General features: G+C 45.7%; 1 protein-coding gene and 1 pseudogene across 2 annotated transcripts; one reads left to right on the top strand and one right to left on the bottom strand.

Annotated features, from left to right (window-relative positions):
* Window positions 1–143: 143 nt before the first annotated feature.
* LOC147629999 (acyl carrier protein 1, mitochondrial-like) lies at window positions 144–27,288 on the bottom strand. Of its 2 annotated transcripts, XM_086811577.1 has the most exons (3): window positions 27,024–27,288; window positions 387–596; window positions 144–353 (listed from the first exon to the last, which is right to left on the bottom strand). In XM_086811577.1, exons 1-2 carry the CDS (start codon window positions 27,168–27,170, stop codon window positions 420–422), a joined length of 324 nt encoding a protein of 107 aa, XP_086667703.1. In that variant the 5' UTR covers window positions 27,171–27,288; the 3' UTR covers window positions 144–353; window positions 387–419. The 2 variants fall into 2 exon arrangements, with proteins under 2 accessions (XP_086667703.1, XP_086667702.1); XM_086811576.1 differs by lacking the exon at window positions 144–353 and having other exon boundaries at window positions 380–596.
* On the top strand, window positions 9,389–24,666 carry LOC147630000 (uncharacterized; annotated as a pseudogene).
* Window positions 27,289–27,964: the final 676 nt, after the last annotated feature.

Here is a 27,964-nt window from a genome sequence, read left to right as displayed (position 1 = left end):
CCCTATGGAGGACCACAAACCTTAACTCTCAAGTAGCCAACACTCCCCCTAACTATGGGAGACATTCCAACCTGCACGGACTGTTCCAACTGCATGCACCCCCGACCACACCATTGACACCTACTTTACCAAGACCGCAGAGATCTTAAAACAGCTTGCACATCAGTCGATAACACAAAGGAGATGCCATACATGCAATCCCACTAGAAATAATAATCACACTTGTGCAGGCATCCAAAATTTCTGATATCTTCTCACAACAAACTTCACTTTATACACCTACTTTACTTTATTAGAGGAGCCTAAAAAAACTAGACCAAATGGAGCACCAGTACAAAGGAGTGGTACAAGAGTAAAACTCTTGTACTTCCCATTACCGACCAGATCGTTGTGTTTGATCCAAGTTGATAAGACAGAATTTACTTTGCCATGGGATGGCCAGCTATATAATCGATGGCAGCAGCACAGGAGTCAATTTTATCTGCTTCCCCATCAGGAATCTCAAGAGCAAACTCCTCCTCAATGGCCATTACCACCTCGACAGTGTCCAAACTGTCTAGGCCAAGATCTTTTTGAAAATGTGCTGATGGAGAAACCTGGAAATTATAACATTAGCATTAACAAACCAGTTTTACATCTATCAATGTGAAGTCTCAAAGAGTAAAAAGTTTTACCTGCTCAACCATCAAAACTGAGAGAGAGAGAGAGAGAGAGAGAGAGAGAGAGAGAGGATTGTCAATACAGCCACTGCTGCAGCCATGTGATACAATTTGTGTACAGTCTATATTATATAGCATACACATCTGTAGGAAAAGCAACCAATTGCTTTTCCTTCAAATTATGCATATGTATATATGCTTAGGAAAAGCTGTTGAGTGTGAAAAAGCACTTCAAAATAATATATTCACACAGAGAAACATGAGGAGCCTTCAATTTTCACTCAATCTTAGCTAATCACTTTCTTAATCTCAAATTAGATGCATTTAAAAGCAGACACTTACTTCCCCTCCTTTCTTTCATTTTCCATACACACATAAATGATAAGTTCACATTCCAAACCGACCAGCATAAAAGAATACTATAAAAGCATGGCTTAGTCAAGAGTCTAGACATCTCATAATTCAGAGAGTGCTGAATTGCTCCAAGAGCCAGGGCAGCTGTATGGGTGCATAACGCAAAGGTGGATTGAAGGACAAGAACAGATCATCTACAGGCTGAAGGTTTACAGCCAAGAGAAGATGTACAAATTTGAGTCTTTTTCTCATCATTCAATCAAACAAATACACCATCCTTGGTGGAGGCCCTGCAAAGGGTATTTTGGGACCCAATCGGGTGTATTGTGCCTTTATTGTGATTCTCCTCTCTCTCTCTCTCTGCCCTCCCCCCATCTCTCTCTCCTGCGCATCTCTCCTGATGGGAGAAAACAGGAATTAGGGTTAGAGTTCATTCATGGGAGACATACACAGAGAAGCAAGGGAGAGAGAGAGAGAGAGAGTTGTGGGGATAAGTCAACTCATGAGGCATGAGTGTGTGACTCCCCTATCACACATGTATATTGCACTAGTACACATAGTGCACTTAGTACATTAAAAGTACTAAGTGTACTATGTACTATAACTTATGGGCTTGTACACACTATAAGGGTGGGCATTATGCCTTTACCCCAACAACCTCCCACTTAAAGGCAAAGTGCCCTTAAGTAAAGGAAAAGAAGAAAAAAAATCAGCATGTACATGATAATATACAAGGCCATATCAAGGCTGAAACTGGCCTCATCCAATGCCCATCAAGTGTCTGCAATGAGCAAACCGCTCCGGAGGCAAACTCTTTGTCAACAGATCAGCCGGGTTGTCATCCGTATGAATCTTAACAAGCTGAATTTGCTTGTTCTCTATCACCTCTCTGATGAAGTGATACTTCACATCCACATGCTTCGTCTTTGCATGAAAGACAGGGTTCTTTGCCAACTGGATGGCACTCTGACTGTCACAATGCAACAATGGAATATCCCCTGTATAACCCAAATCAACCACTAACCGAGATAGCCATAATGCCTCCTTGCAAGCCTCTGTGGCTGCAATATACTCGGCCTCTGTAGTAGATAAGGCTGTGCACTTCTGCATCCTGGATATCCATGACACAGCACCTCCTGTGAATGTAAATACATAACCGGTAGTAGACTTCCGGTTATCTGGATGACCGGCATAATCCGAATCCGTGTAACCATGCACTAATGCATCCTGTTTGCCAAAGCAAATGCACAAATCTTGTGTGCCCTTCAGGTATCTCATGACACCTTTCACTGCTTCCCAATGCTTCTTGCCAGGGTTGGCCATGTATCTAGAAACCACTCCCACTGCAAATGCAATGTCCGGCCTAGTAGCAACCATGGCATACATGAGACTGCCACAAGCTGAAGCATACGGAATCTTGGCCATATCAGCCCTGTCTCTATCCGACTGTGGGCTGTCCATAGCACTGAGTTTCACATATGGAGGCAAAGGAGTACTAGTTTTCTTCCCCCCATCCATATTGAACCTCTGCAAGACTTTGCCAATGTATTCCTTCTGAGACAAATACAACACATGCTGATTTCTGTCCCGAAGTATCCGCATACCCAAGATGTGATTTGCATCACCCAAATCCTTCATATCAAAGGTTTCATGCAGCCTCTTTTTCAATGCATCCATCTCTTTACGAGATTCCCCAGCAATCAACATATCATCAACATACAAGATGAGGATCAATAGACTGCCATCCAAAGCTTTCTTGGTGTACAAGCAGTGATCTATGTCACTTCTCCTGAATTTCTGTGATTTCATGAATGTATCAAATTTATGATACCATTCCCTTGGTGCCTGTTTAAGCCCATAAAGACTCTTTTTCAGCTTGCATACAAGCTTCTCCTTTCCACTTACTGCATAACCCTCTGGCTGTTGCATATATATCTCCTCATGGAGATCACCGTGAAGAAAAGCAGTCTTCACATCCATCTGAATCAAGTCCAGATCATCATGCGCAACCAAAGCCAACACAGCTCTAAGTGTGGTCATTTTGACCACTGGAGAGAAGATCTCATCAAAGTCCACACCATATTTCTGCTTAAAGCCCTTAGCCACTAACCTGGCTTTGTATCTTGGCTTTGCATCTGATGCAACTTTGAGCCTGTATACCCACTTGCATGGCAAAACCTTCTTGCCTGCAGGCAAAGGCACCAACTTCCAAGTTCCATTTTTATGCAGAGAATCCATCTCTGACTTCATGGCACGCTCCCATAGAGCTTTGTCTGCCCTCTGTAAAGCCTCTTTATAACATGAGGGCTCCCCACAGTCAGTGAGCATCAAGTAGTCAACCCCTGGAACAAACCTGTCAGGGGCTCTGGAGGGTCTAGTGGACCTCCGTACCCAATGACCATCATTTGCAGGTTGCTGTCCAGCCTGCACATCACCCATTGGTGGCTCCTGTTCCATGCCATAAGGCTGAAAAATCATGCCCGGTATATCCTCTAACTGTGGTATATCCATAGGGATATCTTCTGCCATCTCTGGCTGTCCATTTGGACCATTTTCAGCACCATTTAAGGGCTGGTTTTCCTGCTGTAATGGCTGATTTACAGCCCTTTGTTGTTGTCCATGATGTCCATCATCATCAAAGATGACTCTGCCAGGCTCCTGTTGCCTTGCAGGCTCCTTATACATGCATGTTTCATCAAAAATGACATCATTGCTGCGTATAATCTTTCTATTCATGGGATCCCAAAGTCTATACCCCATTTCACCTTTGTCACCATATCCTAGGAATATGCATTTGTGAGACTTAGGATCAAGTTTGGTGCGCATTTCCCTGCGTATGTGCACGTACGCAACGCAACCAAACACTCTCAAGTGCTTGTATGACGGAGGCTTCCCTGTCCATACTTCCTCTGGCACTTTCCCACCAAGCCTCGTGTTAGGTGACCTGTTTATAAGGTGAACGGCTGTCATAACAGCTTCAGCCCAAAAACCATGAGGTAATGCAGCATGTGACAACATAGAATGGACCTTCTCCTGTATGGTCCTGTTCATCCTCTCTGCTGTCCCGTTTTGTGGAGGATCATAAGGAGTAGAGAGCTCCCTCTTGATGCCTTTAGCATCACAAAAGTCCTGAAACTGTTTGGACATATACTCTCCACCATTGTCGGAACGCAAAGCCTTCAGTGTTTTGCCAGTTTGATTCTCAACTAGAGCAACAAACTTCTCAAACACTGAGAATGTATCACTCTTCAAACGAAGAGGATAGACCCACACCTTGCGTGTGGCATCATCAATAAAAGACACAAAGTATTTTGCCCCTCCCAAAGAAAGCTGAGGCATCTCACATACATCTGTATGCACAAGCTCTAACTGAGCATCTTTCTGTCCAAGAGCTTTCTTGTGGGGGCACTGTAGTTGCCTACCATATATACAATGCTCACAAAACTGAAAACTTGAAAACTTTAGAGAAGGCAAGTAACCCAAACGAGACAATTGCTCCATTCCCTTGACACTCATGTGTCCCAACCGGCTATGCCACATAGAGATTTCCGGCAGCTCGGTTGCATTTACATTAGCATGGTGACAAACACCTGCATGCATAAAGTAAAGAGTGTCCACCTTAGAGCCTCTGGCAACAACCAGTGAGGCCTTACTAATCTTCCACTTTCCACTACCAAATGTGGTAACATAATCAGCATCATCAAGCTGTCCAGTAGAAAGCAGATTTTTCTTGATCTCAGGCACATGCCTAACATCATGGAGCATAAGCTATGAGCCATCTGAAAATACAAGCCTCACATCACCTCTGCCAAGAATTTTGCATGCATGGTTATCACCCAAATAAACCACTCCTTCATTGCCAGCAGTGTACCTGACAAACAAGTCTCTGCAACCTGTGACATGAAAGGAGGCACCTGAATCAATGATCCATGAGTGCATACCATGACCACCTGTAAGAAGTGAATGGGCATCAAGTGAAGACGTAAAGAGGACCTCATCCTCACTGCCACCTGCATGTGACACATTGATTTCTTCGATCTTGACTCCACTTTTGCCCTTTGGCTTTACATCTTTGGCTTCATCCTTGTCTTTGTCTTTGCCTTTTCCCTTTTCTTTTTGATCATTTTTCCATTTGTAGCATTGCTTTTTGATGTGTCCCTTCTTGCCACAATAATGGCATTCCAAATCCTTTTTGGAGCGAGACTTGCTCCTTCCCCTTTCTTGGCTTTTTCCCCTTTGTTGGAATCTCCCACGTGCATTCATTGCATTGGACTTTCCAACAGAGTTGTTTTTCCTGTTCATCTCTTCTTGAAGAAGAGCACCCTCAACATCTGCATATGACAGCATAGCATGCGAATTGCTAGTGGCTGTCCTGAATGTATCCCAACTCTCTGGCAAAGTGCATAACAAAAAAGTGGCTTTGAACTCATCGTCCATTGCCAACTTTTGATTAATGACCTGGCTGACAATACCATTAAACTCATTTAAATGGGCTGTCATAGACGCCCCTTCCTTCATCTGAAGACCTATGAGTTTCTTCAACCAATACACTTTGCTTGAGGCACTTTGTTGGGCATACAAGTCCTGCAATCTCTGCCACATTCCCCAAGCTGTCTTCTCTTCACGAATGCTGAAAAGTAATGAGTCTGACACAGACAACATGATAGTAGATCTTGCCAGCTCATCCATATCTTCCCACTCTTCAGCAGTAAGAGAAGCGGGCATCACACCCCTTTCTTTGATAGGCTTGTGCTGCTTTTTCTGGAGCAACACATTGTAGCACTGGGTTTGCCAAATATCATAATTATGCGAGCCTTCAAGCTTCTTGATGTGAAGCAATGAAGAGCTCTCACCTGTGGTTGCCATAGCAATATGCAACCTGTAAATGCCTGACTCCCTGCAAAATGTGCAAACACTGCACCCAAAGCACACAAAGTGCTCACAGTTATTCTCCCAGGCTTTATCTCCCACTGCGGAAGCAAGAATGCAACTTTTCTCCCACTTTATGTGATGAAATCACCAAAATCTGGTTGCTGCAGATTTTGGACAGCACCTTAAATGTGCTCTGTTGCCCCTCCAAAGTACTGTACAACAGTACCAAGTGCTTACCAATGATGTACCAAACCTGTACCGGCAAGTACAGCAGCTGAAATTGAACCTTTTGGTCACTCAAAACAATGTACAGCCATGCCAAAACATGCACAAAGCTGTGCCAAATCTGTACCAGCAGGTACAGTAGCAATAAATGCTCTCCTGGCTGTCCAAATGAGTGAAAATCAGACTTTTACAGTCTCGAACACTGCATACAACAATCCCGAACAGAAATTGGGCAAAAGCCCCTTGACTGCAAGCTGATTTTTGAGGATTCAAGGCATAAATGTCTTGCCTGCTGCTTTGCCAAGCTCAACAAGCATACAAACTTGAAAAGCCCCTTGATTTAAGATCAATTTCTGATCATACATGGTACATTGACGCACATGAAGGCATCCAGAGTGTTCACGATGCTTTCCCCTGGCCACATATACATCAAATACATGAAAGCCCCTTGATTTACAGGCACATTGAGTGCTTGTAAGGCATCAACACATTATCCACAGCATCAAATGCGATTGCCTGCATGCAAATCAACCAAATCGGCACAAAAGCCCCTTGATTTGCACTGTAATTTGCTGCAATTTGCTGCAATTTTGCCCAAATGTGCGATTTTTCACATCATACAGCATGTATGAGTGCTTAATTGCACAATTACATCAAAAGCCCCAAATTTCGACATTCAATTTCCTGCAAATTGATCCTGATTTGACCAATTTCCTGCAAATTGATCCTGATTGTGACCAATGTCACCCAATTTTGCCAATTTTGCTCAAAATTGAGCAATTCGACACCTGTATCTGCTCAATTGTTGATTGTACTTGCTCAATTGCAAATCCCAAAAAAAAATTGAGGAAAATACCTTGTAATTTCTGATTTTTCTTCAATTTGCAGGCTGTTGCAGGAAAAGAGGGGTTGATGATTGCTGCTTCTGTTCTGTGCAGGTGAGGGGGCACTTCTAATGCAGGCCTAGCTGCTGCAGAAAGGTATTGCTTTTTATTATGTTTCCAGACGAGTAGGTGCTGCTGCTGCCGCCTAAGGAACTGCTGCTACTCTTCCTCTGACCTAAAGATGGATGCAGGCAAGATCGCGCAGCTGAAGGCTTTCATTCAGCTCTGCGACTCCAGCCCAGCGGTCTTGAAGGACCCTTCTCTGCGTTTCTTTTGGAATTACCGGTCACGGCAGAGTTCAACGAGCGAACACGTACGGTGGTGCACGTCAGTGGGGGCAACAGATGGCTGAAGCGAGGGCGGCTTTGGGCCACGCGCTGATGATTAACACGCCTTCGCCAATGCTTAACGCCCGCCAGTGCTCCACGCTCGACGCCTGGCTTTTACGCTTTCGCTTCAGTTTCGCCTAGCGCCACTCGCCTAGGTGCTGCCTTGCGTTCGCTTCAGGTCGCTCGCCTTGCGCTAGAACTCCACGTCACGTTCGCCTGGCTGCTTAGCCTCTACACGCGACTTGGGCTGGCTTTTGTTTGCTTCGCCGTGCGCCTTCTACACGCCTGAAGTCGACTTCGCCTGATAGCTCTACGCTATCTTCTCCACTTTCGCCTGCGACTGGTCACACAGTCGACCAGTAACCAGCACTGCACATAGGCGATTCTGAAGCAACACACGCCTGTTCTCTGCAGCGACAAAACCCTAGAAAAAATAACCTGCTCTGATACCAGTTGATGGGGAGAAAACAGGAATTAGGGTTAGAGTTCATTCATGGGAGACATACACAGAGAAGCAAGGGAGAGAGAGAGAGAGAGAGTTGTGGGGATAAGTCAACTCATGAGGCATGAGTGTGTGACTCCCCTATCACACATGTATATTGCACTAGTACACATAGTGCACTTAGTACATTAAAAGTACTAAGTGTACTATGTACTATAACTTATGGGCTTGTACACACTATAAGGGTGGGCATTATGCCTTTACCCCAACATCTCCCTCCCCTCCCTCCCACCTGTGCGCCCTCTTGCCCGCCTGCACCCCGCCCTTTGTCCCCTCCATCTCTCTCTCTCTCTCCTGAAGGTCAGCACCATGTTGAGACCAACCCTGGTCTGCTGAAGTAACAGTCACAGCCCACAAGGATTAACGACAGAAGAAACGTCATGGAGGCACGTATGGAAAAGCTCGAAAAGATGCTGAAGGATTTGAAGAAAACCACGGACAGCAACCTCAACACTGTCCAGAAGAGCCTCCTTGATCGCATTGTGAAGCTGGAGACCGAGGCAGAAACATGGAAGAAAGAAAAGGAAACAATGGAGGAGGAGATTGCCCAGCTTAAAGGCGAAGTAGCTTCACTGCGTGAACGCCCAAAAGAAGGGGAAATCCTCGAGGCAGACAAAGAAGCCATGAAGAAGGAGCTCACCTAGATGATTACCAAAACCCTGGAGGGCAGGATGGAAGCAGTAAGAGAAGGATGGGTGGAAGTGGTCAAAAAAAACATTAAGAAAGAAGTACAAGAGGACATGCACATGGTCCAATCCACACTAGATGAAGAGAAGATGAGGAGAATCCGTCACCTGAACATACGCGTGACAGGTATTCCAGAGACAGAGGGGTGCACCCCTGAGGCGGACGGCCGAAACTTACGCATAAAATTAGGCCATGCGGAGGATGCACCACTTCCATTCACCAAGATATGGAGGACAGCCCCACCCAAGGACCCCACCCAAAGTAAAGCCCTAGTGCTACAGTTCACAGACGAAGTGAGCAGGCAAACCTTCAAGAGACAGAGAATTATTCTGAGAAACCTACCAGGGGACCCCATCTACTTTGATGATGACCTAACTTGGATGCAGAGACAACATAGGAAATCATGCATGCCACAAATTAAAGCAGCACGTGCTGAAGGGAAAAAGGCACATTACAGAGACGGCCATGTATACATAGAGGGCAAGATGGTGGCATAGCGCCATATGGCCTATGGGACACAGGAAATTATCAAGAAGCACAAGGAGATATATGCAGCAGTTTGGAACTACAATGGGGCTCTATGGACACATCCAGGCAGACTAGAGGAGGTTATGGAGAACCGGGACATCATGTTTCTGACAGAGACACATGAAAGCCCAGAGAGAGGCCTACCACGGGTAGCAGGGTACCAGTGGGAATCAATGTATAGACAAGGGATGCGACAGGGCACTTCCAGAGGCTCAGGAAGGATCGCTATACTATTCAGACGAGCACTACACCAGTGTATCAGGGTGGTGTCAAGAGAACCAAAGGCATGCTACATGTGGATTAGCCTACAGCTCTCAGAGATGAGAACAGTTTACTTGGCAATATGCTACTTCCTGCCGAAGGGGTCGAGATTCAACACAGGTCACATGGAGGACCAGATTGGAGGAGGAGAGGAGAGAGGGGCCCTTCCTAGTGAGTCTCCATACGCCACTCTATCCGCAGATATCCTACACTATTCGACCATGGGGGAGGTTCTCCTAATGGGGGACTTCAATGCACGCACACAGAATCGACAGTGTGAATCATTCGACTTCACAGATCCCCTCATCCTACAGGCACTAGACGATGTAGATGCAGGGACCACGAGGATGTCAGAGGATAGTGGGCCAGACAGTACAGGTTATGGGCAACACCTTCTGGACCTGGGAGCTAGACACCATCTCGTTATTTATAACGGGATGTCACAATGGACAGAATCGGGAAGACTCACATGTTTCCCATCATCAGGAGGCAGCAGCACTGTGGACTACATATTGGGCTCGCGGGAGAGCACAGACCTGATAGACTCTTTCACTATCCCTACATGCCCCATTGGTGCAGACCATACTTATTTGGCTTTTTCTCTTAGGAGCTCTCTTGATCTGCCACCCCCGACCACTCAGGCATCTCGTACCATCTTCCACTTTACCCGGGAGCTTGCAGACGTTTATGATTCAAAAGTACATGATGGCCTCTTTGGTATGGACCCTACAGCACCCATCGATGTACTGACGGCCCAGCTTTCACACATACTGCACACAGCAGCTAGCCACAGCTTTCCACACCATCTCCAAACAGGGAAGCCACCTAGATCCGGAGACATGCCCCAGAATAGATGGTATGATAATGAGTGCAGAGAGCTTCATCAACATCTCCGAGCCCAGCTAGCGAAAGGGGAAATAACACAGCAGCAGGCCATTAGACACATGCGGTCTCTTACACGCCGTAAGCGACGCACATATGAGGAGGCTCAATACTGGGACATCTACCACATGCTCATGAGCAAAGATGCAGCCACTGCTTGGTGACGACTCAGAGAGCCACGCCCCCCCACCCCGATTACTGATCCTCAACACTGGCAGAGTTATGCAGAAGGGCTTTATGATGTTCCGCACCAGCCACTCATCCCTCGCCCCACCGAGACTCCACCAACCTCATCGGTTTTCTTTACTACCGATATGGTATCTTGAGCTATACATAGATTCCAACATGAGAGAGCTGAGGATCACACCAGCTTACAAGGTGAGCATTTCATTTATGCAACTGACACACTCTCTCCTTTTATTGCTTACCTCTTTAACAGGGCTTTGGTAGAAGGTTTCCCAGCTGAGTGGACGATGCACACTATTGTACCGATCCACAAAGTTGGGGACATGTTGGACCCCGGTAATTACAGGACTATCATGATTGGTCATACCTTGGCCAAACTCTATGGGGCTATCTTGGAGGTAGAATTGAGCACACACGCTGAGAGGGAGGGGCTTCGCGCCCCTGGTCAGGCAAGTTTTCGGCGAGCCTTCTCTACTATTGATCACATTTTCACCCTAAGATGCCTGATTGACCAAACTTGGGCACGGAGACAGAGACTCTATTGCTGTTTTGTGGACTTCCGCAAAGCCTTCGACACAGTCTCGAGAGCGCCTCTTCCACCGCTTACAGACACTGGGCATACCCCCCGACATGATGTGGGGGATTTACAGATTATATGAGCAAGTGTTTGGACGAGTTAGATGCCCAGGGGGACTATCAGATCTGATTGCCAGCACCATTGGTGTGAAGCAGGGCTGCCCTCTCTCCCCGACACTCTTTGGCTTATACATCGACGAGGCAGCAGACTACATCATACACGGAGGAGGCTCTGAGATTGACATCTCAGCTACGACTGTACACGTTCTATTATATGCTGATGATATCATTCTTGTGTCGGATACTCGGACAGGGCTACAAAGGCATCTACAAGCTCTGGATACTTTCTGTGCGGAGCGAGGACTCACAGTGAACCTTGGGAAAACCAAGGTTATGGTCTTTCATACTTCAGCAGCAATCAGATGCCAGACTATCCTTACACTAGCCCGGGGACAGGTAGAGGTGGTGGGCTCATATGTATACCTTGGGGTCACATTTACCAGCTCATCAGGGAGATTCTCTATGGCACAGGCAGCCAGAGACAGAGTGACATGAGGGTACGCAACACTAGCAATTTTGGAACGCCAGTGTCACCAGGCACACTTCCAGGAGCCCCGTACTAAGGGGTGGCTATTTGATACACTAGTTACTCCAGCAGTGATGTATGCAGCAACAGTATGGGCACCAGGTTTGGCTACATCCTCATGGACACAGATAGAGCGCCCTCAGATTTTGATGCTCTCACGGATGATCCGCAGCAAACCTTCAGTACCACATGATATCCTTCGAGCGGAGTTTACTGTACCACCTATGTTAGTAGAGGCCATGTTCCAGACTATATCTTTTATACACAGGATGCGGGAGCTCCCACTAAATCGGGTATCTCGGGCTGCTTTTGAGGCATCCAGACAGCTTGCTGAGGAGGGACATACCTCATCATGGTACTCCCAGGTGGTACAGCGGATATCATCACACAGGATTGATATTGACAGATTACCACCCTTACAGTATGACCTAGCTGCACCACACACACGCCTCTCTCAGACAGAGAGGAACAGAGTCATGAGACATGACATTTGGCAGGGCCACGTACAGGATACTTGGCTATCTCCCAGTCAGCCACTCCCGACGAAGATGCTCTACTACAGAGACCACTTCTTGAGCACCTCCACAGACGGCTTCATCCAGCGACCACGATACTTGGAGGTCCACTTATCACATGGAGCCAGAGTAGCCATTGGGCGACTAAGGGTCTCATCACACCAACTAGAGATCGAGACTGGGAGAGCAGCACGCATCCCTCGAGCAGAGCGCATTTGCAGATTATGCCAGATGGGGGTAGAGACAGAGGAGCATTTTGTTTGCCAGTGTGGTGCTTTGCAGGAGGTCAGGGCATGCTATCCTGAGGTTTTTAGAGGGACCACATCACTTAGACAGATCTGGGAGAGATCGGACCAGAGACAGCTAGGCAGACTACTACTAGCACTGGGAGATCTTACTTCAGACACCCGCACATCATAGCGGAGGAAGACAGTCCCAGTTGACTGACTTCTTCCAGAGATTGGCACCAATAGCCCAGCCACATACATTGGGAGTGACATCTCAGCGAGCGGAGGAGATTCGAGCTAGTAGGCAACGACCCAGACTAGCCGGCTACCAGACACCACGGCTACACCACAGAGAGATCGCGGCCATCTGGTCTCGACACCAACAGGAGGTCGAGGAGCAGCTGGCACATTTTCGCTCTGATCCAAGACGCATGTTCCAGACATTTACGGCATCCTCAGATCGGATGTATGACATATTGTACCCACACTATGGGACTGGATGGAGTTAGGAGTAGATAACATATCATACTTGTATCACCCCTTCAGCATATAGAGATGCATTAGTAGCCCTAGTACTCCATCCACACCCTCTCGTTTGTACACCACCATTAAGTCCCCTATGGTCGTGTTGTCATACTTGTACATTTTATTCTCACTCCACATTTTCCTCTTGATGACTAGAGGAACATCATTGTACTACTTGTTTGTCTCACAGGCCAATTTTGGCCCTTTGCAGACGTTAATATCTCTCTCTCTCTCTCTCTCTCTCTCTCTCTCTCTCTCTCTTCCGCTACACTGTGCAAATTGTCAGGAACCAAAGTGCTGAATATTTGTTATCCAAAGTATAATCATGTTTGTACGTTTCCGCATGTTACAAACACCACACTAGGACCAGAATGGGCCAGCCTTTTCTCAATAAACTTGTCCACCCATTTACTAATAGTGTGAACACACATAAATAGCATGTTTAAAGTTTGTTTCTCACATGTCCATGCCATCGTTCTGAAGACCTATCGGGTACATGTCCCATGTACACCAAAGCCTAAATCTTGTTCTCAAACGCCCACCATAATGCCCAAGGTGCCCAAAACCGTGCAAATCGTCAGGAACCAAGGTGCTGAATGTTCGTTATCCAAAGTTGTAACACGCGGAAGCTCTGGGTAGTCTTCTTTCAGCCCTAAACACTCTTGGAAAACCTTCTGATGCAAAAACGCACCATCTAATGCAAAAACGCAGGTAGAGAGAGAGTAGAGAGAGAGAGAGAGAGAAGTGCTGGAAATTCAGTGTATACTATGGTACAAAAAGGTACATATCTTGCAGCCATGGGCTGCCTTCATAAAAAAGGTGGTTAACCCTAAAATCTGTCCCCTATGGGACCTCTAAGGATCCAAACCCCTAGTGGGATTGAATGCCTAAAACAATGAGTACTTGGGCCTTTTTATAGGTCCCTTGGACAAAGGGTAGACTGGCCGACTGCTGGTCGGCCAGTATTAATGCATTAAATGCTTATTAATTCAGCCGACTGGGTGGTCTTCCTTGATCTTGATGCGCCTGATGCCTTGATCTTGATGCGCCTGATGCTGGTTCAGCCGACCACCTCCATGAGCAGCCGACAGTCCTTTCTATGCAGCCAGCACCAATGTCCTGCAGCAGCCGACACACTTCTGATCTTCAGCTTGTTCTCCATGCCAGTCTACTCTGCCACAAGTGCTCTGTACTCCTTCATCTCGGTTCTACTCTTTATCTGGCTGCCTCTTCTGGATCTAGCCCTGAGAATGTCCATGGCATCTATGATGCACATGACATCCCCCTCTACTAAACTTGATGACGGGATTCCAACCTGCTCTTGGATGACTGTCATCATCCCAATCCTATCCTGAAGTCCCTCTGTCATCATCCATCCCTGGCAAAACCTTTTTCTCTGAAAATCCGGTCTGTTCTCCAAACCACTCTGTCTCTGATGAAGATCTATGCATCTGGTCTTCCTCTAGTCCACAATCCATTCCTGCCCTGGCTCTGAAACACCGTCTTGGTCTTCATTCCTGGAACTGAGTCTGGCACTCTCACATCACCCTTGGAGGATAAACCTCCCTTGGGACCGTTACCTGAGAACCTATCTGGCTCACGGAACTGCCATCCCCATCTGGCACTGTGGAACACCACCAACAAACCTCCTGGGAGTTCTTCCCGATCTGTGTTCTTGCCTTGGGCTTCGAATCCGTGTACTTTCCTGTACCTTGGACCTGTACACCATCATCTGGGACTGAATCAGTGATTAGCTTGGCTGAGCCTGATGCTCTGATACCAATGTAACACGCGGAAGCTCTGGGTAGTCTTCTTTCAGCCCTAAACACTCTTGGAAAACCTTCTGATGCAAAAACGCACCATCTGATGCAAAAACGCAGGTAGAGAGAGAGTAGAGAGAGAGAGAGAGAAGTGCTGGAAATTCAGTGTATACTATGGTACAAAAAGGTACATATCTTGCAGCCATGGGCTGCCTTCATAAAAAAGGTGGTTAACCCTAAAATCTGTCCCCTATGGGACCTCTAAGGATCCAAACCCCTAGTGGGATTGAATGCCTAAAACAATGAGTACTTGGGCCTTTTTATAGGTCCCTTGGACAAAGGGTAGACTGGCCGACTGCTGGTCGGCCAGTATTAATGCATTAAATGCTTATTAATTCAGCCGACTGGGTGGTCTTCCTTGATCTTGATGCGCCTGATGCCTTGATCTTGATGCGCCTGATGCTGGTTCAGCCGACCACCTCCATGAGCAGCCGACAGTCCTTTCTATGCAGCCAGCACCAATGTCCTGCAGCAGCCGACACACTTCTGATCTTCAGCTTGTTCTCCATGCCAGTCTACTCTGCCACAAGTGCTCTGTACTCCTTCATCTCGGTTCTACTCTTTATCTGGCTGCCTCTTCTGGATCTAGCCCTGAGAATGTCCATGGCATCTATGATGCACATGACAAAAGTATAATCATGTTTGTACCCTTCCGCATGTTACAAACACCACACTAGGACCAGAATGGGCTGGCCTTTTATCAATAAACTTGTCCACCCATTTACTAATAGTGTGAACACACATAAATAGCATGTTTTAAGTTTGTTTCTCACATGTCCACGCCATCGTTCTGAAGACCTATCGGGTACATGTCCCGTGTAAACCAAAGCCTAAATCTTGTTCTCAAATGCCCACCATAATGCCCAAGGTGCCCAAAACCCATATTTGGATAACCTTCCATTCCCAAAGCTTGTCCACAAGTCTATAAATCCAGTAAATCTGATAAAATACTGATAAATGCATGCAAATCTTAGAAAAGATGACATCACCGGCCTGTTCTCAAACATGTCCTGGAGATCCAAAAGTCCAAAACCATAACCTCCTGTAAGATCTAGAGGTCCAAGACCATCAAGTCCTAAGTCATGCATAAACCAAGAATCCTCAACATCCACAAAACACTGGATGGAGAACTGATCACGCTGAGAGTGACCAATGCAAAACCATGTCTCCACAAGATGAAACCATAAACCTGTAGGTGGATCCATATTCCCACTAAACAAATCCACAAATCCATACTGTCAATCCATACACGCAATCCATATACCTACATACCATAGAAAACCCAAAACATGGGCACAAGAAGCCAATCTCAAAAGTACAATCTTTGTCTTCAAATCATACCGAATCTTTGGGTCCAACGTTTCCAAAGTTACCCAATGCTTTCCACAGCCATGCAAAGCTATCAAAAGTCTGTCCTGAAGGAAGACTAGATATGAAACATAAAAGCAACATATCATCAGTAGCAGTACGTAGAAAGGGTGCTAAAGGAATGAGTCCCATGTGAGACTCGTTTTATATATTCATGTTTTGACAATAAACCGTAGTTTAGGTCTAGGTGGTCTTCTTTATTAATTTGATTACCGTTAGTCTCTATGTTAGTCAAGGTCTACATGGATTTACTTGGGACATGGATTATGATATCTAGACTTATGGGATTGATTTGTTTCGCCCATTTACTTGGGACATGATTATGATATCTCGACTTATGGGACTGTTTTGTCTCGCCCATTTATTTGGGACATGGATTTATTTATCTTTATGTCATATTAGAATCACTATCTCCCCATACAGAGGCCAAGAGGTTCATTGTTCATCTCACCATGCATGTGGATTCATGTTGGGATTGTGAGAGGGCGATTCAATGAACACTCCACCATACACGTGGATTCATGTTGCGATTGGGAAAGAAAGGTACGAGGTAAAGTTTCCCGTCGCTATCTTGTGAAGTTCAAGAACTATTCAACGATGGATGCGAAGTGGATGGAGGAAGGTGACTTAACAGATTCACCTCAGGTTTTGCAGCTTTATCTTGATGCCTTTGAGTTGGAGCTGACTCTTGTAACGGCTTATTCAGGTTCAGCAAAGCATGGGTTTGGAGCATTGCCTGATGCTCAAGAGGGGGGTAGCACCTCCACTCCCTTGATACAGACAGGCTCAGATGACATCTAGAGGTGGCTTGGTGCAGTTTTTGTCTCACCCGAAGGCACTGATGGCTGACACTACATCTGTTTATGGGACTTCTATGATATATGTGTACTAGTCACATTGGATATTGTGGTTGTGTATGGTTCACAGTGGTATACAACGTGGACTACTACTACGCCATTGGTTTGCAGTGAATGATGTTACATGTGCATGGCTTAGAGAGATTGGGACGCTGATCTTGCCATATTGTATATTTCACTTTGGATATTTTGTTGTATCACCAGAATGCAATCGAGGACGCTTGCCATTTTTCAAGAGGGGGGTATGTCTATGACCCTGTGAAAATGGAACGGCACAAGTGTGGGCATGGTGGTTGCTGAGCAAAAATATTAAATGATTCACATTTGGGGTACCCGGACAAAGATAATGATGTGTGGACATCTACAGGTGTGAAGGGGGACCAGAACATTAATGAAATTTAATGTTTTATTCATGGGTGGCCCCTAGGCCTAAGTGGCCCCTAGGGAACTTTAATAAATATTAAAGTTGGGCCCTAGGATAATTTTGGGAGAGAGGCCACTCCACTTTTGGAGTTACACGCCTCTCTCATCTCTCTCTCTCTCTAGCTTTTTGGGAGTGGTGCAAGAAACAAGCGTGGAGAAGGGGAGAGAAGCTGGTCGACTGCTGCATAGGGTGTGGCTGCTGTTTTTGCTGGAGTTTTTGAAGAACAGGCCGTACAGCTAGGCCGTACAGCTCTGTACGGACAGCAGGTACTGTGTACGGTTGCTGCAGGAACAGGCAGCGCAGGTCAGGCGGCTGTTACTCTGTTGCTGGCTGTTGCAGGCGGCTGCAGTTGCAGATTCAGGCGGCGCAGGCAGGTACAGCTGCAGGTACAATCCACGTGGCAGCTGTACGACTGCAGGGTACAGTTGTACGGGTAGAACAGGTGCAATCGACGCTGATTCAGGCTGTGCTGGCAGGAACAGACAGCAAGCGGCTGCTGTGCAGGTACTAATCTGTACTGTACAGGCGACTGCAGAGACTATACGGATAGGTACAGTAGGGTTTTACTGACCTATATGGACAGGTACAGCTGTTCTCAATTCTATTCAGACTTGGACAGTTGCAGGCAGAGCTTTTCCAGAGCTTGGTTGGTGCAAACAGTCAGGTGGTTGCAGGAGGAAGAGTACAGACAGTCGTTGACAAGTACAGACTAGTACGAACTGCTTCACGAGTGTAGAACCACATGCTGATTTGGTAAGCTCTGAACTTGTCCATCATTCTTTCTTTCCATTGGCTTATGTCTGCTGCAGAGTTGTGCTATCTGGCCCCTTGTGAGAGGAGGGGTATGGTAGATTGAAAAGGGTGGAAACAGAGATTGGACAGTGGATGTATGTTTATGCTGAATTGTGGAACCATGTTCTTGGGATATGCCAGATGTGTGCTCAAGGCTGCCCTGCTGAATGGTCTTGGCTGATCAGAGGGAAACACAGAGTGTTGCTTTTGCAGGACACAGATCTGTGTGTGACTCCTCTGTGCTAAGAGGTATTGTGGGCTGCCAGATTGGACATACAGGTGTATTCTCCTGGCTGGTTTTGTTGTACTCAGCTTTACATCTTTTTGAATTTGAATAAAGAAATACCGAAAGGGGTGTCAAGCTTTGGGGCCAACAGGTGTCGGTTTCATTTCAGATTTGGGGCACTCTAGCTCCAATTAAATTTGTTTTTATATCTGGACTACAAGTGGAAGGGTGACTGCTAGTCTACCGCACTTTGGTTTCTACCAGAGGCCGGTTTCAAGGTTCCGTTGCCGGGACCCATCATCAACTTTCTTAAGGGGGTGAGCTCATGGTTGACTCGAGGAAAGTCATCGCGCTGAAAAAAATTCAGCAACATGTCTGATACAAAAGATGAGTATTTATATTATGAAGAGGAAGAGCAAGAGACCTCTCCTGAGAGAAATGAATCTGAGGATATTCTTGCAAGAGAACAGGCTGCAGATGATGAGCAATATGAGGATGTAACACAGCCAGAAGATGTGCCTGGTAAAGAGGAAGATGATGCTCAGTTTAAAAATCGTTTGGGTGGTGTTATGGATGTGTTTATGCAGCTCACACAAAGTGAGAAGTTTGCTGAAATTATGAGATCCCGTACAGAGCCTGAAAAGAAGAAGAAGGTGCGTTCTAAGAACCTTCCTCAGGGTCATAGTGGTGCCTTCCCACAGGATCCATCTTTTGGACAGTTTCCGAACATGCAGCATGCTTTTGGTGCTAACTCTCAGAGTTCCTTCTTTGGACAGCCATCTATTCCTCAGCAAACTATGCATCCAGGTTATTTTGGTGGTGGCTCTGTGTTCCAATCTATGACTGGGGGTTATCCTCAGGGAGGCATGGGTATGCCAAGGACTTTTGGAGCAAATTTTCAGCCCGGAATGCAGGGGAATATGTATGGTGGTATGCAGTCCGGAATGCAAGGAAACATGTTTGGGAGCATGCAACCTGGAATGCAAGCAAATATGTATGGTGGCATGCAGCCCGGTATGCATAATGGAATGTTTGGAAACATGGCTGGAATGTATGGCATGCCAGGTGTGGGAATGGGTAATGTTGACCCTATGATGGGCATGAATGCTGGGGGTAGCAATCTTGTGAAGCCACTTCCTTACGATAATCTAACGCCTATGGGTAAGGCGAAGGATTATAAGGAAGGGGGAGCTGCTGTGAAATTTGATACATTCAGTGGAGCCAAAGATAAATTAAAAGCACTTACCTTTTTACAGCAGTTTGATGCTGCTTTTTCTGGTGGTAATTACACGGAGTCCTCTAAAGTGAGAAAAGCTGCGACTTTTCTCAAAGGCAATGCATTACAATACTCCCAGTTACTTCTTACCGTGTAGTGCCTTTGTCTGAGCAAGTAGAGAAATATTGTTGTGGGCTGCCCAAGGAAGTGCGTGACTATTGCATAAAGACTCGAGTAACGAACATGTCACGGATGATAGAGAATGCTATGACAGCTAATGCGTTACTCACTGGAGTCTCATCTGGATTTAAAGGCAGTAAGAACTCGAGCAAGAAATCTGAAAAGTCTGTGCATGCTTCGCGTGATGCAAAAGGGTCTACAGAGACGCGATATAAGAAGTTGCCAATGCCCAAGAGAACTTCTGAGGAGAGAGGCTTTGAGGGATGCTCGGAAATGTTTTTATTGTACAGAAGAGGGACATATGTCTTTTAATTGTCCCAAGAGAAAGTCCCAAAAAGACTCTGACAATAAAGGAGAGCCCAAGTCAAAGAAACCAAAACCTTCTTCAAGGTTAGTTCCTGATCTTGTTGGGGAACAGCCAGGTGGTGAAGAGACAGAGTTGTGCAGGGCATGGGGCAAAGTGAGAGATCAAAATGCCTTGATATTCTTTGACACAGGTGCTAGAGCCGACGGGTTCAGCATACCCTGGACAAGCCATGTTAGCCTCATATAACGGCCCCATCTCCTCTGCACGAATCCCCAATCGGCCAACCAAATCCGGTGAAATAAAGTTACTCCTATTATTGGGAAACTCAGGCTTCATTTGCAGGGTTATGTGGACAGTGACGAGTTTTTCATCATGCCACTTGATGGATGTGATGTTTTGTTGGGTATGCCATGGTGCCACAGAGTACATGCGGTGGTGGATACATACAATAGGAAGATCACTCTGACTCATAGAGGGAAAGAACATGTTTTGGATGTAAAACTTAAAGGGGAATCTGTTCCTATTGTATCAGCTTCAGCAATTTCATCAGTAATGAAAAAGCATCTTTCCGCGTACTTGATTTATGTAAAGGATGCAAAAGATGATGAGTCTAAGTCTAATTTGTCTATGTTAGATAAGGACTGATTTCTTATGTGGGTTCCAAGATTGTTTTTCCGAGTCATTGCCAAGGGAACTTCCTCCGGAGAGGCCAAAAGATCATGCCATTGATCTAATTCCTGGTAGTACTCCACCAAATAGACCGCCGTACCGTGTTAGTGCAGCCCAACAAGAAGAAATTATGAGTCAGGTACAAGAGCTTTTGAATAAAGGGTTGATACAGCCTAGCTCATCACCCTTTTGTTCACCTGTACTCTTAGTGCAAAAGAAGGATGGTTCTTGGCGCATGTGGGTTGACTACCGGGCTCTGAAAAAGAATACCATCAAGAATCGATTCCCCATTCCAAAGATCGATGACATTTTGGACCGCTTACAGGGCTCCACAGTCTTTAGTCGCATTGACTTGAAAAGCGGGTATCATCAGATACGTATTAGACCCGAGGATGTGCATAAGACAACATTTCGAACCACGTTTGGGTTGTATGAGTTTTTGGTTATGCCCTTTGGTTTGACAAATGCACCTGCCACATTTAACAGAATGATGGACAGGATTTTCCGGCCTCATAGAGCGTTTGTGGGCACACTCTTTGATGATATGATTGTGCATTCACAAACTGAGGAGGAGCATAGAAGACATTTGGCCATTGTGTTTGCAGAACTCCGGAACCATAGGCTGGTTATTAATGGCAAGAAGAGTGAGTTTTTCTTGCAAGAGATACACTTCTTGGGGCATATTGTGTCTAAGCATGGAGTCCGTATGGATCCAGCGAAGGTGGAAGCAATTCTTAATTGACCAGATTTGAGAACCGTGCATGATGTACACAGCTTTCTAGGATTGTGTTCCTATTACAGGCGGTACATACGGTATTTTGCTGAAATTGCCTCGCCTCTTCATGCCTTGACAAAGAAGGCAACTCCGTTAGATGGGCTAATCGGGAAATTACAACCTTCAAAAAGCTTAAAGAAAAGCTTACTTCGGATCCAGTATTGGTGTTACCGGACCTCCGAAAGGCTTTTGTTGTCCGATGTGATGCACGTGGAAGTAGCATTGGGGCAGTTCTCATGCAAAAGGGACATGTGATAGCCTATGAGAGTAGAATATTGCAAGATGCTGAGAAGCATTTACAAGTTTATGAGAAAGAGATGTTGGCTGTAATTCATGCTCTTTCTACATGGAAACACTATTTGCTTGGGGCTGATTTCACTATGCAGACAGATCATCAGACCTTGCGTTATTTCCTCACGCAAACTAAGCTTTCAAAGAAGCATATGCGATGGGCAAACTTTTTGTCTATGTTTCACTTCCAGATTGTGCATGTGGAAGGCAAAAAGAATGATGCTCTGTCACGCAAGCCACAGGTCTCAGCAGTTTCACTTGCCTATCATCATGAGCTTGATGAAATGAAAGAGCAGTATGCCCATGATGAGGACTTTGAAAGGTTGTATAATCAGATATCTGAGGGTCAGCGGCATGAGCACTATACTCTCAGAGATGGGTTTTTATTGATGCATGGCAAACTGTGTATTACCAAGCCATTGCGACTCAAGGTTATGATTGAAAGTCATGCTCCACCGTATGCAGGTCATAGAGGTATTGACGCCACGGTAAAAGCAGTGGAGATTTTCTTTTATAGGTCAACCTTGAGAAGAGATGTTGATGCTTTTGTTAGGCAATGCATCGTATGTCAGAAGGTAAAGTTTGACCGTCAAAAGACACCAGGGTTATTACAGCCTTTACCTATTCCAGATAGACCTTGGGAGAGCATTGCCATGGATTTTATATTTGATCTTCCACGGACACAAACGGGAAATGATGGCATTTGGACTATCATATGCAGGTTCAGTAAGCACGCTCATTTCATTCCCGTGCGTAAGACGATCAAAGTGGATCATATGGTGAAGTTGTTCATGGCGAACATCTTCAAGTATCATGGCTTGCCTACGTCTATCATTAGTGACCGTGATCCACGGATGACGAGTTTATTCTGGAGAGGGTTTGTATGACAACATGGGTACAACTCTCAAGTTTTCATCATCATTTCATCCACAAACAGATGGTCAATCGGAAGAGGCCAACTCTACAGTGTTGGATCTTCTTAAGTGTTATGTGTCAGAGCACAAGCAACAATGGGAAAAGTATCTTCCTTTGGTGGAGTTTGCATATAACAACACTGTCCATACCTCGACGGGCAAGGCGTCTTTTGAGATTGTGGAAGGAGGGAAGAAGGTACCACCCATTTTGCATACAAAGGATAAGATCTTTGAGACTGGTCAGTATGTGGAGAGTATGGATGAAGCTTATCGGAGAGTTAAGTTGGCACTCCAGAAAACTCAGCAGAAGCAAAAGAAAGCAACAGACCGTCACAGACGTGCTTTAGAGTTTGCATTGGGTGATTTGGTTCTTTTGCGCTTTGAAAAGACTAGACTCAAGAAGATGAAGGGTAAAGAGCGCTTATTCCCTAAGTTGAGCATGCGTTATTATGGGCCTTTTCAGGTATTGGAAAAGATTGGTGAGGTGGCCTATCGCTTGAAGCTACCAGATCACCGGAGGATTCACAATGCTTTTCACGTGAGTCTCCTTAGACCTTTCCGTGGGGATGTGCCTGAGGATGTATCATATGAGGCTCAGCCGGAAGTTGAGGAACTTAATGAGGTTCTTATTCCAGAGCAGATACTGGCACATAAGGAAAGAAAGGTACGAGGTAAAGTTTCCCGTCGCTATCTTGTGAAGTTCAAGAACTATTCACCGATGGATGCGAAGTGGATGGAGGAAGGTGACTTAACAGATTCACCTCAGGTTTTGCAGCTTTATCTTGATGCCTTTGAGCTGGAGCTGACTCTTGTTACGGCTCATTCAGGTTCAGCAGAGCATGGGTCTTGAGCATTGCCTGATGCTCAAGAGGGGGGTAGCACCTCCACTCCCTTGATACAGACAGGCTCAGATGACATCTAGAGGTCGCTTGGTGCAGTTTTTGTCTCACCCGAAGGTACTGATGGCTGACAGTACATCTGTTTATGGGACTTCTATGATATATGTGTACTAGTCACATTGGATATTGTGGTTGTGTATGGTTCACAGTGGTATACAACTTGGACTACTACTACGCCATTGGTTTGTAGTGAATGATGTTACATGTGCATGGCTTAGAGAGATTGGGACGCTGATCTTGCCATATTGTATATTTCACTTTGGATATTTTGCTGTATCACCAAAATGCAATCGAGGACGCTTGCCATTTTTCAAGAGGGGGGTATGTCATGACCCTGTGAAAATGGAACAGCACAAGTGTGGGCATGGTGGTTGCTGAGCAAAAATATTAAATGATTCACATTTGGGGTACCCAGACAAAGATAATGATGTGTGGACATCTGCAAGTGTGAAGGGGGACCAAAACATTAATGAAATTTAATGTTTTATTCATGGGTGGCCCCTAGGCCTAAGTGGCCCCTAGGGAACTTTAATAAATATTAAAGTTGGGCCCTAGGATAATTTTGGGAGAGAGGCCACTCCACTTTTGGAGTTACACGCCTCTCTCATCTCTCTCTCTCTAGCTTTTTGGGAGTGGTGCAAGAAACAAGCGTGGAGAAGAGAAGAGAAGCTGGTCGACTGCTGCATAGGGTGTGGCTGCTGTTTTTGCTGGAGTTTTTGAAGAACAGATGCAGGCGGCTGCAGTTGCAGATTCAGGCAGCGCAGGCAGGTACAACTGCAGGTACAGTCCACGTGGCAGCTGTACGACTACAGGGTACAGTTGTACGGGCAGAACAGGTGCAGTCGACATTGATTCAGGCTATGCTGGCAGGAACAGACAACAGGCGGCTACCGTGCAGGTACTAATCTGTACTGTACAGGCGACTGCAGCGACTGTACGGATAGGTACATTAGGGTTTTACTGACCTATACGGACAGGTACAGCTGTTCTCAGTTCTGTTCAGACTTGGACAGTTGCAGGCAGAGCTTTTCCAGAGCTTGGTTGGTGCAAACAATCAGGTGGTTGCAGGAGGAAGAGTACAGACAGTTGTTGACAAGTACAGACTGGTACGAACTGCTTCACGAGTGTAGAACCACGTGCTGATTTGGTAAGCTCTGAACTTGTCCATCATTCTTTCTTTCCATTGGCTTATGTCTGCTGCAGAGTTGTGCTATCTGGCCCCTTGTGAGAGGAGGGGTATGGCAGCTTGAAAAGGGTGGAAACAGAGATTGGACAGTGGATGTATGTTTATGCTGAATTGTGGAACCATGTTCTTGGGATATGCCAGATGGCTGCCCTGCTGAATGGTCTTGGCTGATCAGAGGGAAACACAGAGTGTTGCTTTTGTGGGACACAGATCTGTGTGTGACTCCTCTGTGCTAAGAGGTATTGTGGGCTACCAGATTGGACATACAGGTGTATTCTCGTGGCTGGTTTTGTTGTACTCAGCTTTACATCTTTTTGAATTTGAATAAAGAAATACCGAAAGGGGCGCTAAGCTCTGGGGCCACCAGGTGTCGGTTTCATTTCAAATTTGGGACACTCTAGCTCCAATTAAATTTGTTTTTATATCTGGACTACAACTGGAAGGGTGACTGCTAGTCTACCGCACTTGGGTTTCTACCAGAGGCCGGTTTCAGACTTAGCTGCTACTAATCAGGGATTAACATTGTTCATGCACAGGATAAGCCATGGCACGGGCATGCATGTGACATTTCCTTTTGCTAAACTTGATGACAGGGTGGACACTTTATCATCCTTCCTCCCTGGACTGCTACTGACTTTGACTTCTACTTTACTAACTCTGACTTTGACTGATCTTTTTGTCTGAACACCTTCACTCCTGATCTTCACTTCCAAATCTTGGTGAAGAATTGAGCATCCATTCAACTGTTGTCCCCATGCCTCCCTTCCCTTACCCGTAACACAGCGATGGGTCACCTGCCGAAACTAATCATGCCTGTTGCTAGACCTTTGGAACTGATATGAGAGCTTAATGATGTACTGGTTATGTGTACGGGAATGCTTCCTCTAGCTTCGTCTATTGCAAACCACTCCATCTGCTACCCTGCTTCATCCTTTTTGCTGTAATTGTAAACCTTTCTTGGGACAATGCTTAGTGGGCTAAGCCTGAATGCTCTGATACTAATGTTGCATGCGCGAAAGCCTTTGTTGTACTGATCCATAGCCCTGAGCCTGATTAAGAACATTAATGCTGATCAAACATGAATAGGACAAAAGAGAGAAGAAGAGAGATTTCATGTCAAGGTTTTCTATATTTAATATTGTACAAAAAGGTTATTGACTAAATGTACATGGTCAGCACCGGAGGGGTGACCTCTGGCCTATCTACATGACTACTACTGACTTCTAATGATTTATGAATGAATGATGACTTGCTGAAATGCTGAGAATGACTTCATGCTTATATATTTCTTTGAGGACCAGGTCAGCCAGCTCCTCTGCTGTCAACCAGAATGCTAGACAAATATTCCTTGATTTTCTTCCTTTTAATGTTGCGCTTTTGCCTTTGTATGTCCCATGGCTGGCCTTCACTTGGGTGTTGTCCCACCTGTTGCCTAACACCCCATGCTGGCTGCCTGTTCATGCACAGGATTAGCCATAGCACGGGCATGCATGTGACACAATGCATGTCCTCGGCACTTCTAAGAGCCTATAGGATTGTCAAAACTACCCCGATCAGTCCAAACTCTCCAGATCTTGCCTAAAAGATGGCCGCAAGTCCGCGTGCATCTCGTTTGAGGTATGCCTATGACACAAGTCATGAGTGCCCAAGTGTAGGTGTAAATTTATGCATAAAGGCATGTCCACATTCCTAGTCACATTTTTTTACATAAAACATTGTGCAAGTTTCTAGGAATAAGAATGTAGCCTTATAATCTTCCGATTATCGTTGGTATTCACTAGAGACATATGTGCATGCATCAACATTGAGTGAAGTAGAAGTTTCATTTTAGTTACAGTTCCTGATAGCTCTTGCTTACGCATCATGTATTGTATGGGATTATCATTCAAGAACATTAGAACAAACTCCTTATGAAATACTCGTCAAGTATGCCTCTTGAAAGGGTTTGAACTACCCCTCGAAATCTTCTTGTAGGGCATGCACCCTAATGAGAAGGCAACGGTTAAGACAAATCTCAAAACAGTACAGTAAATTCTCTCTCTCTCTCTCTCTCTCTCACACACACACACACAAACACTTACATACACGTGCATACAGACGCATACACGTGAGCACGTAAATTTAGTAATTAATTATTCACATTTATAAGCCTCCGTTAAGATGTCATCTAGATAACAGGTGAGAAGCTTAACAATGTGGGATTTTTGTACGGGCAGGCACAAAAAAGCCCTGGAAGTGATTAACACTTGATTGGACAGGTGCTTAGCACACATTCCGATTGAAACAAGAGATTACACCAACCTTTGAAGAATCCGCTTTAGGGAAGGTTTTGACGACGTTGAGGACGCGATCGATGACCTCGCTCTTCTCGAGATGGGCAGCCGCCGAGAAAGGACGGCCAGAAACCAGCACCACAGGGACTCGAAGCTGGCGAAGCAGGCTCTGCATTGTGTCTCCTCCTCTCGCTCTCGCTCTCGCTCTCTCTTTCTTTTTTTTTCTCTCTCTCTCTCTCTCCCCGATAACACTGTTGGCTCCAAAGTTGAGTTCACACGATAAGCAGCATTGATCTCCTAAAGAGTAGACATATGGAGTTGCTTGAGTGTGAGAGCCCGCATCGCCCTAAAGAGATGATGGTGTTGTATAAGGGTGAGGTCACACGTAGACATGCCCGCATTGCCCTAAAACATCCTTAGGGTGAGGTCACACTAGGGAGAGCCGAACATGTGGCCTTATCATCCACACAAGGCAGAAGCCATATTAAAGCTTTTGGACATCTAATCAACAACAAATAAAAATAGTCAAGTTGGTTTGGTAAAGTGATTTCTATTATGGGGACTAAGGTAAGTCCCACCAACTCCCAAAAAAAAAAAGTTTTTCGCAATATGTCCACCTTCTTTTGCACATTTCTAACCACTCCAAGTTGGAAGCCTTTTTTGTGTGCAGATATCTATGCATAGAAAGGTTGCTAATTAGCTTTTGCCATTTCACGCTTGAGGAGAGTGGAGCTGCATAAGTTGAGCTTGAGTACTACAAGGACCAAAGCTCGAGAGTAAGGTACCCCGAAAACATAATAGCAGAAGCAAAATATTCTGTGTGAGAGAGAGTAGAGAGTGAGAGGAGAGTTGCCCTTGCAAGCGGTGGAAGCAACCACCTTGGTGACAGCTTGGAGAAGAGGCTTAAGGAGAGTGGAGCTGCATACGTTAAGAGGAGAGTTGCCCTGGCAAGTAGTGGAAGAAACCACC

This window comes from Cibotium barometz, chromosome 17, assembly GCF_041138505.1.
Source record: "Cibotium barometz isolate CiBa-2024 chromosome 17, ASM4113850v1, whole genome shotgun sequence".
Lineage (NCBI taxonomy): Eukaryota > Viridiplantae > Streptophyta > Polypodiopsida > Cyatheales > Cibotiaceae > Cibotium > Cibotium barometz.
Note: the sequence above shows the minus strand (reverse complement) of the source record. Positions and strands in the feature narration are given on the sequence as shown.

Bases quoted from the DNA above. Each gene is read 5' to 3' on its own strand.
- LOC147629999 (XM_086811577.1), bottom strand. From the start codon at position 27,170: ATGCAGAGCCTGCTTCGCCAGCTTCGAGTCCCTGTGGTGCTGGTTTCT. The intron at 597-27,023 runs GTTGGTGTAATC...TATAATTTCCAG, and splicing joins CTAAAGCGGATTCTTCAAAG to GTTTCTCCATCAGCACATTT.